At 38.8% G+C, this 12,240-nt stretch overlaps 1 protein-coding gene across 3 annotated transcripts in view; it reads right to left on the minus strand.

Annotated features, from left to right (window-relative positions):
- Positions 1–12,240, minus strand: part of drp2 (dystrophin related protein 2) — a 151,975-nt gene that overhangs the window by 37,635 nt on the left and 102,100 nt on the right. For all 3 annotated transcript variants that reach the window (XM_034884419.1, XM_034884417.1, XM_034884418.1), the window contains 4 exons: positions 8,224–8,344; positions 7,537–7,648; positions 6,028–6,184; positions 3,818–3,964 (listed from right to left, as the gene is read on the minus strand). In XM_034884419.1, the coding sequence (XP_034740310.1) occupies positions 3,818–3,964; positions 6,028–6,184; positions 7,537–7,648; positions 8,224–8,344 (537 nt within the window). The remainder of the gene's footprint in view (positions 1–3,817; positions 3,965–6,027; positions 6,185–7,536; positions 7,649–8,223; positions 8,345–12,240) is intronic.

Raw genomic sequence — 12,240 nt, forward strand, 5'->3', positions numbered from 1 at the left:
GGAAAATCCACTCGTGGTGAGGTAGAGACAGATAAAGAGAGTAAGAGGAAGAAGAGAATTGTTAGGAGCCTTTAGACCATGACTCAGGCCATGAGTTGTAATGTGTAAATCTAGATATATTAGGGTGGCATTTAGCATACACACTTCATTGCTCCCTCGCCAGAAAATAAAACAATATAATCCAGAACGTGATTTAAATTGGTTGGGACTAATATAGAGCATTGTCAATGTGCCGTGGAGATGTTACTGCCAACTGTGCTGTGTTGTTCAATCTATTTGTTGAACAGACAATTTGGGCTGCCATAAGGAAGACAAATGACTGATTTATCCATGATCAACAAATATTAGAAATTCAGATATGGAAATAGATTTTCACTGGCGTCGAAACAGCCAAAAATCAACAGGGCACAGGATGTTGCTTGGATTTAGCATTTCTTATTATATTTAAGAGAGAAATAGGACACAGAGAGGGAGACAAAGAGAAAGGTTCCTCTTTTATGCTTGCTTTCTCAGTGAAATATAGCAGGTCAGTGCATCTTAATGCCTTGAAACTAATTAATGTGATGAGTAGAGATAGCAGCTCAAAGAAGGTATTTTCTCTCAGAATCATTTGCAACATCTGTCTCTTCGTATGTTACTTTGGCTCTACTGATGTTACAGAAACTCCAACAATCCAAGATCTAGGATGATGAATATCTGCTGGTGACTATGATACTAAAATCCTTTTTAAATGTGTTCATCATCAGGGGGATTAGAGGCTTACTTCCTGAATCAAAGACCAGAGGACACACAACCAACTCTAGCGCACAGTGCATCAAAGATTTAGCAGAAATTAGGGTGTTGAAGGACTTTTTCATGAAGACTCTTTTTACCTCCAAAGCAAAGGGACATCAATAGGGAGCAAAATGAGGCTCAATTCTGTAGTTTGCCGCCCGACAATCCTTCCCTAAAATACATGAGATAGCTGCAACAATTTGTAGAAACAGAAGGAAGATATGCTACTGATGTGTACAAAAAAAGACAGATGCTCCTATTTGTATGCAAGCTCCATCCCACACACAGCATGCATGTCAGTCATTATTGAACTTGATGTGTTTGGTCAAACAAGTATCCTAAAATGAATCAACACAGCTAGAAATAAATATGAGAAACTTCTACAGGAGAAGTGCCTTTTAACAAGACACAAGCTGAGTCCCAATCCATAAAAATCCATACTGCATTCTAATAGTTTAAGTATAGTGTTTTAGCAGTTGGAATACAGACATCTCAACTATGTTTTACCAACAAGAAATTACACGTGTCAGATGTCAATCAAACCACAACTTTGGAAAGCAGCTGCTGTTAAACTTCACAAAGAGATCAAAATATTTTTCCTAAGATCTAATGCTTTTGTTTTCCAAGATATTTGTTGAACACATTTAAATTGTGACCTGATGATGGTGCTAACGAAAACGTCAGGGGATCACCAAAGTCATCACTATTCATCTCAACAGGACCATGAATGTTTGTTCAAAATGTCATGGAAATCCATCCAATAAAATGGATGGATGTAAAATCAGGCATGCAACTGTCTAGCTGTGATTAGTTGCTGCAAACAGTCTAATAGTTTCACTTGGAGCGGACAAAGGCTTAAGTTGAAGGATATTTGCTTTACTCAAAGCAGAGAAAACACTGGCATACCAATCAAACCCACAGCTACTCTATACTGATTTGTTCTGTTCTTTTCTCCTCACGAACTGCTTTACTCTGGGTTATTTCAGGGCTACAGTGGAAAGAGTAAGGGAGCAGCGAATGTGCAAAGCACTTACTGGAAAGTAATTTCTAAGAAATGTTGACGGGATGTTAAAATCCAGTTCAGACGACAGAGAGTGGCAATTAAAACCTAATAAAGAGGCCTCGAACAGTCGGCTGGGGAGAAGGTGTCATGAATGTTATCTCATGGTAACAGGGTGTTCTCACTTGAGAGGATGTTGTTGTTAGCAGGATTAGCTTGCAAGTTGCACACTGCAGAGTAATGGTAATGCACATTGGATAATGCATCCATACATTCAGCTAAACGTCAAGTGGAAGGCCAGTCCAGTACAATGAATAATGCACTTTCTCCTCAACATCTCTAAAATGCTTTAAGAGTACATGCCTAGGATTCATTGAAGAATTGCTCCATTCATGTAAGTGCATGGATTCAAATCTTGATTCATTTCATTCTGCTGTATTTCTAACTTTAATTTATTATTCATGATGCATAAAAATACCAAAGACCTGATCTGTACAACAACTCTACTACATCTTAAACGTTAAATATTACGACCAATAGCTATACTCTATAATTAATGAATGCCATGTAAATGTTTTCTAGTCAGCCTTTAAGTGTGTTCATAAAAAAATTGTGAGCTCAACTCATCGTGCAGATGTATGGGAAGGCGAAATGTCCCATCTTGCATTGTAAACGTGTAGAGAAATTGTATGCACCCACCCTGTGAGTCAGATCCGCTCCGAAGCTCTATGGGTTCTTCCTTTACCCCTGCTACACCCTTCCACCAAGTTTCATTAAAATTGGCAGTAATAGTTTTTCCATATATCTGCTGACAAATAATCAAACAAACAGACCTAACCCTCCTTGGAGCAGGTAATGAAATGCTGCTGAAAAACAACAGCTGTTAGAAAACAGATCCATACTGAGACTGGTGTGTTTAGGCTGTTGGGATATCATGTGGATAGAAGTTGATCTAAATATATATATTTCAACATTTTTTCAATAGTTTTAGCAGTTCAGATGACCTCCCCCACTCGTCAGCTGTACTTTTACCTGCCTTGCCTTACATTAACAGACCATATGGCTAAATACGTTTTCCTGCAAATACTGCAACAACTGACCATATTGCAAACAATGCTTGTTTTAGGAATTTGGATGGAATCGCTTCTATTCATTTTTCCTTTCGTCTTTTACCCATTTTCTTTCAATGTGATGGATTACACAACGTAGGCAATAGTCTGTTTATTAATTTGAATTTAAGTGAGAAGAATGGAAATAAAGGGCTGCCCTAGATTTATTGGAAAAGTAAAAGGGGGCTGTTGTCATGATATTTCATATAATTGAACATTTAATTGCAACGTCCATGGTTTCAAGTCCTGGCAGTTTTTTTTTAATGTAATGCTCTGTCTTTTATCTAATAAGAAAACAATACTTTTTGTATTGCCTTCATTCAAAACAGTTAAATATACATGATTTGTTGTTAGGGAGCTGCAGGTGTAACTTTCACACTGGTGTGAGAGTGTGAGAGTGTTTTGGGGCGCAGTGTATGCCCCTTTAATAACTGACAGTGAGGAGATGACAGAAAATGAGAGGACAGAGAGATTTCCCATCCAGACTTAAACCTGGGATATTGCACTCATTGCCTTTACCCCTAGGCCACTGTGGCGCCCCTTGATGTGGATCTTAAAGCTAGGGGGAAGTCTGTAATGTTCAGATTGGTGCTACTTGCCTAACTGGACAGTTGATATTTCCCTTGCAGTATTTCACTTAGTTCCTTGGTTCAGTTTAATGTGAGTGCATCTAGCTTAAAAACATTATCTGATCTCCCTTTGACCGAATCAGAATTTAAGGGAATTGATAAAGAAAGATTGTCCTTCACAAGCTCAAAGAGATATAACAAAAACTTACTGCAAAGCAGTCGGAGGCCTTGAGTGTAGGTGCTATTTAATTAGGAGAAACATTACACATGAAATCACTCTGTAATGTCTCCCTTGAATTTGACTGCCGGAAAAGCCGCTTCTGACAATGTCAAACAGACAACTCAGACCCAGCAGTGAATTTTACCTGAAGCACTTTCCATCTGCTGTTGAGATGCTCCAGGGTGCGGGCGTTCTCCATCGACAAATGGACATCGGAGATAGCAAGCTGGTGGGCCAGATCATTGATGTGTTTCATGCCCTCCTTTACTTGGGTCAGCTCCTCCTTAAATAACTGCAGGAGCACAAAAGCATATGAGACAAGCAGAAGAGATAGAGAGAGGGGGATGCAAAAGAGAAAACAGCAGAAATACAAAACATATTTACATTTACAAAAACATCAGACATTTGCAAATATCCAGTCTGGACAAACTACATCCAAATTAAATAAATGACAAAAATGAATTAACATGTGATCATGTGATTGCTACCTGCTCTGTTACATCGAGAAAACATTAGTTTGCCATTACGAGCGCAGCCATCCTAGTGAGCGCAGCAGATGTGACGATTTTAGAAGAGGGAGGAGTGAGGGAGGACTCTTACACTCTACGTTATGTTATACAGTCTATGTTAAATGTAATGTAATGGATGCAAATGGACTGTTCTTATATAGCGCTTTTCTAGTCTCAACAACTACTCAAAGTGCTTTTACATAGTGCAGGAGCCATTCCCCTTTCATTTTTACAGTGATGAATGATCTACTGTAGCTTGAGCAATTTGTAACCATGTGGAAGCTTCACTGTGTAAATGTGAAATTTACCTAAATGGCTTCTTTTAACGGCGGGACATTAATCCCTGATATTAGCAAATATACTGACTGTGTTTTGAGACCAGCAGGGACAATGTAAAAGGGAGAGGCAACAGAAATGTAAAAAATGTGTCACTGTTACCATAGGAGTCTAGGAGCAAGTGTGCAGTCAATTTATGTGTCAATTTCATTTATGTGTCAATTTTCGTTTATGTGAAATTTCAGAAATGGAGAGAATGGATACAATATAAAGCAAACAACTAAAACAGGAAAGTACGATGTATTTAGGTCGATAAAGTAATGTAAAGTAGAACAGATGCAGGGCCAAGACGGGAAAGAAAAACATAACTCAACATGCATAGTTAAACGCAAGAGAAAATAACATCCACACATATGAATTATGAATAATGAATGGATTTAAATTGTAGATGTATACCAATTATTGTTATGTATAAATATTTAGTGATTTAATTTATTCATGCACTTCCTTCCTTTTCCTTAGTGTGTTTGGCACACTAACTAATAAATGGATGAATGAACTAAGTCAGTGTGTTTTTACACTAATCAACCCCTTTGTTTCTTAGGTAAAAGTTTGGGAGTGTATGTATATACAGTATGTGTATATATATATATATATATATATATATATTTTTTTTTATTATTTATTATATTATATTATATTTTAAATTAAGTGAAGGAACTGCAATAAAAAATTTTTTTTTAAATGTAATGGTTTGCTGCTTCTATCAGTTGGATGTGTTTTTATGTGTTTTTTTCGTAAACATATTTGGGTTTTGATCTGACAAAGACAAGATGTTTAAAGATGTCACTTTGGGATTTTGGGGAGCGGTGACAGGCAATAGTATTTTTTGACATTGCATAGATCATATTATAGACCTGTTGTACAGTGTTTGCGTCACATTTGCATGCATTTATGTTTGTGCTTTTGCGTCTGTGTGTAAATCTAATTATGTAGAGATGAGGCCAACTGACAAGCCTGCCCTAAAGACCCAACTTAACATGTGCTGGCTGTGACAGGAGTCCAAACAGTGACATGATTATTTTGAAGTGCTCTCACTTCCTCATGAGTGGTACCCACACAATTAAAGGCGGAACAAATGACCCGCCACTTGTTTAACAACATATATCCAACTGGAGATTTTAATCATGTGTCAGTTTGAAGTGTCACGCCCTGTCATCATGTGTCAGATCACAGCTACTCTTACTGGGATGTGTACACAGGCATCAAAAGCAAACATGCTAAAGCAACACAGCCTGATACTGTACACATCTATCACTTATTCATCACGAGTAACAAATCACTGCTGGGTCTTTGTGCTTTAAATATGCTGATTGTCACTGTTTTGATGTTGGTTTACGACATGTCAAAATGTTACACGTGTGTTTTCAGGGTTGGTTAGAGGTAGTTATCTCAGACAATTGAGTTACTATGCAGGTAAAATGTATGATAATGTACTGTATTTGCATGTACAAGTGTGTGTGCATGAGAGAAATAAGAAGAAAGAGACAGCGTAGTTTTTTGTGTCTACCTTAGTTGCGTCTATGTGGTCCTGCAGAGAGTCGATGAAGAGGTCTCCCACGGGCTCCCAGGCATCTCTTACCCCCTCTGCCTGCTCCAGGGCCACTGTTAGCTCCTCCATCGCTGCCTGGATTTGGAGTAGACGCTCTAAAGTCCTCTCCATATGTCTGGGGGTTTTGTTGAAAACATAATTCTGATAACTACATGCACCGCTAAAACTTGGAGCTAATGCGAGAAACAAATCTATCAAAACCCCTAAAGCATGCAGTCACACATATCTTTTATTCAAATTCAAAGAAACTTCACTTTAATGGAACTGTGGGCCAATTATTTTGTACCATCATTTCATAATCTAACTGCTTTTTCTCTGCATTTTCAATGATCTAAAACTTGATGAATGTGTTTTCCTTATTGCTTCTGTAATGGATTATATTTGCCACATTTTGTAATCAGGTTATGGTAATTATATTATGCGTAATGTATTGCAGCCTAGTCCTGCTATGGATGAGCACACAAATAGTCAGAGGGAGAAATAAAACTCAACTTTATAGCTTGAAAAGTTACATGCATATTGATGTCAGATGGTAAAAACTTTTTTTTTTTAAATATGAATTACTTTTCCCAATACACATCTTTGAACATTATTCACTCCCCACTTTTCTAAGAACCAACAGAAAGTCAGTTTCTAATACTGACCTTGATTACAAAACTTGTATTATCGTTACACTCAAAAATAGCCATTGGCCATTCACCAAAACCTTTAGCTATATTTATTGTGCTTTTACAATACTGGACATGGGCACATGCAGTAACCAAGTGGTGGAAGAACTGTTTAGATCATTCAACTAACAGTAACATTACCAATACAACACAGTAATAAAATACAAGTACAAGTCCGGTATTCAACATCCTAATTACGTATTGATTAAGGAAACTTATCTAAGTATTACCAGTAAAATGTATCAAATCATCAAAAGTACAAGTACTCCTTCTGCAGAAGAATTGCTCATCTGACTGATATCATTACAATTGACATTATAAGATTGTTAACACGGATGTAGCTGTTGTAGGTGGTCAAAGTGGAGCTAGTTTTAACCACTTTATATACAGTTGCATAGTTTAGACCAGTTGTCAGAGGCCTCATGACATCTGAAAAAGTAAAAAAATGTGAAAATGTTCTTAGTAAGGGCTTAAAAACCAAAAAGGTTAGGAACCACTGGTTGAATCTTTAACAGTGCATTGTATTATCTTTGCTCAGCATGTGTTTTTATTTAATGTAAGATCATACTCTGTAAAGTAACTTGTAACTACAGCTATAAGATAAATGTAGTGGAGTAAAAACTATAATATTTTACCCTGAAGATAAAGTAGTATCCAATGGAATACACTAAAGTTAATTATAATTGCTTCAATGGCATTTGAATAAAGAACCTGAGTAAATTCACTTCCCACCCCTGCGGCAACCACATTTGACCTGCACAAGATACACACAATGTAAAAAAATAAATAAGTGTCTGACCTATGGCGGTCCACACAGCGTGCCGTCAGCTTCTCCCACAGGTCACTGGCCACATTCGCCTGCTTCCACACTGAGCGGCTCACATTTAAGATTCGCCGGCGTGGAGACACCTCTGGAGAGGGTGAAAGAGGTTAGAGGGGGCCACGCAGGGGTAAAAGAATAAAGGTGCAAAGGAGGAAGTGAAAAAATAGAGCAAATTTGACAAATAAGGGTGGAGAGGAGAGCAGGGGTTAGAGGTCAGACAAAGAGAAGAGCAATGATTTGAGACGGATAGAACACCAACTCCATGAAAGGAAAAACAGAGAAACTAAGGTGACACAAGTTGGACACACAAAGCGAACACAGTGAGCTAGACTGCTACAGTATTTCCCAGGTGAGCATCCAGTGCTGAGAGGCAAACTGTAGGAAGAGGATGTGTCTGTGGAGGAACAGCAGAGTTTGCTGTATTATTGATCTGATCAGATGGTAGTGTAAGAGATGGTGAGCTGATGCTAATTGGTCCCGACCCGGACACTTTCCTTAAACCCAGTGTGGCAGCAGAGGAAGGCTCACTGCTAATAACTATTAATGGAAGATTTCACCTGCATGGGTCCTACTAAAATTTACTCCAGGGCTTTAGAGGGAGGTTGTGATTATCAATATTTTTGGCTGCTACAGCTGTTGGCACAGCGTGTGAAGGGAGCAGACCTTTTCCATCGGTCAGGGTCTCCTCTGGCTCCTGGAAGGGATGCTGAGCCAGAAAGGCTTGGGCAGACTCCAAGACTGAGTAGATAAACGGCCCGTGAGACTTGACATCCTCCATGAATACCTGCCGGGAGACAAACAGTGAGGTAAGAGTGTTTCTAAATGGAAGAAAATGAAACACAAACAGTACAAAAGATCCCTATTTCTACATTAATTTTACACTTGCTTTCCACACCTACCTCCCTTCCTGTAGCTCAATTCATTTCCTCCCCTGTCTTCACCACTGACTGGTTTTTGCTTCCACCTTATTTACCTGATTGAGTTCACCTGATCATATAAGATGAGTTATACTTTGAACCTAGTTTCTTGATAACATTGTTTATCTAGTTACTTTATGAACATGTGAAAATATTATTTAAGTTCTGATTTCTAGTTTTTTCTTCCTAGATTCTCCGACCCACGTGTGTCTGTCGGTTCTGTCGTACATCATTTGCCTCATTCAGTTTTATTAAATAAAACTTCTGTTGCTCAACGTTTTCTGACCGATGCCCCATGACGATGGCAACCAACTTCAATTTTCAATTTTTTTAATTGTAAATTGAATACTTCTGGTTTTGCTGTTGTGTTGGTAGGACAAAACTAGATACATGAAGGTGTTCTGATGGACATTTTTCAGTATTGTACGACATTTTAGACAACATGATTAATCCAGAGATGGAGTAGTAATGAAACAAATAGTTGTGGCACTACTGCATTTAAGCAGATCCTATTTGTAACGTCAAACATGTTTATAATACATCACCACCAGGAAACTGCCCTCAGACTTAACCAAACATTTTGTGGAAAACTGGGGCAAATTCCATGAACCCCAGCTTGAGTAATGATGCTTCACTTGAGAAATTGGCAAATAGTGTAGCAGGTTAATGGTAAATTAATTTATAGTCTTATCGCATGGGAACTCATGCATGCATACTGACAAAAACAGGAGGCTCTGCAAATACAAACTAATACATGTATTACAGTACATGTAAAATCAAAGTGATTGTTTCAGTCATTGCTGATTGTCATTTGAGATTTGAAAAGGCTACCAGACAAGCCACAATAGCAAATTACCTGTATAAATAAACATAACTTCTATTTATTTGTAACTCCCACTGATTCACAACACGTCCAGGCAGCAACAAGAACAGTTTCTCTGACCTCCATTATTCACATTCAGCAGTGGCGTTTCCATTGTTCAAGTGATGCATCACCGGTGACCAGTGATCACCTGACTGTAAATACCTGGTACATACATGTTGTATCAAGCCCTGGCTAGTTGACGATCGCTTGGGCGCACCATAGAGCAACTATCCAGGGCACAGAACGTTACTGTAGACTGACAGTATGTTTTGTCCTCCAAATTTGGTCAAAGACAGACTAATTCTTTGTATCATTTGTAGGACTCAGACTGTTACAAATTATCAATTTAAGAAATATACACTACCGGTCAAAAGTTTGGGGTCACTCACACATTTCCATTGGACTCCATTATAGACAGAATCCCAGCTGAGATCAGTTGCCTTGTTTTTTTTTAACCAGGGCAGCAGTTTCCAGATTACATTATGTGCTTATATAATTCCATTAGGGTTGTTAAATGCTTTCTTAGTTAGTTTTTTTAAATTATATCAGATTAGTAAGCAAAATTTGCCTTTGGAACATTGGATGAATGGTTGATGATAATGGGAAATGTAGATATTGCATTAAAGATCAGCCACCCACCCAGATCAGCTGGTATCCTGTCTATAATGGAGTGTAATAGTAATTTGTAAGTGACCCCAAACTTTTGACCGGTAGTGTAGACTTTGGTGGGTCCTTTATTGGAGAAAAAGCCAGCATTATACCACAACATGTTATAGCTTTAGCACAGAGAATCGGTGTATTAAATTGAGCAACGGTGTGTTTCATTGTTTGTGAATTTTTTTAATTTTTTTTAAATCTAAAGTAAGTGCTTGCTTAAAGACCAAACACTCATACATACAAGAAATTGCATACATTGGTTTGTTTGAATATGGGTTAGTGATTGGACTCACACACATGCACTCACATCAGTCTAGTGGCACTACCTCATGATATTACATGGCTGTCTGCTTGTGCTGAAAGCCAAGGCCTCGATAGCAGACCGAATCTACTGGGAGTACTGGTCATCTGGCTGCCACCCACAGAAGAGCCAATTAGCAGGAGAGCCAAGCTCTACTGGTACACATTTAACAGCATTGCTTTTGCAAGAAAACACACAGATACTGTATACAAGGCTTCACTCCACCACTGAAGATACTTTAAGCTCCCTTAGAGCTAAGGGCCTTAGAGAAACCCAGTGTGTCATCCTCCTTCATTCTTCTACATTTCTTTGTTCTGTATAAAACATACAGCAGGTGTGTGAATTAATGCCAGCTCTCTTCAAAGTAATTTATTTAGGTGAAGCCAGAACTCAATCCTCTTATGCTATGAAGAGATTAGATTTTTAGCTTAAAAATCTACATCACTAGCTGGAATTAGCAACGCAGTAGTGTTTTGATGAAAAAAAAAAAAACTTGAGGACCAGAGCCCTGCAGGCCTGGTAAGACCCAATGAAACACAAGCAAACACCAGCCGGCACTGAACAAACATGCTAAAGTGTGTAACGGTGGGGAGCTGTGGCGTGAGATAAGATTCCCACTGCAACAGTCATAGAGAAAACCTGCTTCTATCTCTAATCACAAACAAACTCCCTCTTCCTCCTTACATTCTTGCGTCCTTCCTTTCCCCCACTATTGATCTACTCTAGCTTCCTTTACTCTCTCCATACTCGTTTTGGCTGCTTTGCTGCCCAAAGAGGAGCTGAGCTATGGATTCCCAGAGCCAGCTGCCATGTTAAAACTTTAATTCCAGCTAAATTTCACACTCAAAGGCATCATCTTTGGTTGAAGGAACATTAAGAGCGAAGCCTTCAGATCAGATTTAGATACATTATACATGGGGTAAAAAAAAGCTCATGGGGAGGAAATTACTTCATTTCGTCTAAGCATGTTGATAGCATTCCTTTTACTTCTCCCTCTGGATGGTTCCTCACAGTGTGCTGCTGACTACATACAGGAGGATATATTTTGATTTCATTATCCCTGACGCTTGAGGCAGAAAAGATTCTGCAGCTGCTGCAGACAAAAAGAATTCCTCCAAATGCAGAAATCACTTAGTTATCCCAGGACCCAAACACACGGACAAGACCCTCATCTTCCCACATGACCTCCCCTCCATCCCAACCCCAAACAGTAAACATGCTTCCGAACAAATACACATGCAGATGCACACACACAAAATGTGGCAGAGAGAGAACTCCTACTTCCTACACACAAAAACGACATCAAAATGAATCCACTTAAGATCAATAATTCACATTTCTTAAAACACTTTAATTCTCTAGAGAAAACTGTGATGCAATTTCCCTCTCTGCTTTGTCGGAAAAGCTTTAGAGCAACCAGACTCTCTGGAAGCCGAGGCATCTCAGATTATAAAGAGGTGCTGTGCTGAAAATGGAACATTAGAGAGAGGGAGAGGAGTTCAACAGTAAATCCCATTAATTCATATTTTAGGCTTGTGCATCACAAAGTAACTCCAACAATGTTGAACGGATAGTTGTGGAAAGAGAGAACACGAACTGTGTTTTTAAAGCATTAAAAGGAGACAGGGAGAATGGCAAACGAGGGATGAGAAGGGCAAAAGTGAAATTAAGAGGGAGAGCAAGGAAGCAACTGCAAGATTGTATCCTCTACAAGTGTGAGTGTTTTGTCGTATTTCTGTTTTCCAGGTAATTGGGAGGCTGATTCCACAGTGCACCAGTAAAGGCAGGAGTTAGAGTTGGATTAATGGGGGGCCACACACCTCTCCCTGTCAATACAGGTCGCTTTTCAAACCCTGCACAAACTGACAGCACAGAAAATTGGAAAGAGGGTCAAAAAGAAAACTTTGCTGTACTTGAACCAATTACTTGTGTGTGTGTGT

The sequence above is a fragment of the Etheostoma cragini genome, chromosome 10, assembly GCF_013103735.1.
Source record: "Etheostoma cragini isolate CJK2018 chromosome 10, CSU_Ecrag_1.0, whole genome shotgun sequence".
Lineage (NCBI taxonomy): Eukaryota > Metazoa > Chordata > Actinopteri > Perciformes > Percidae > Etheostoma > Etheostoma cragini.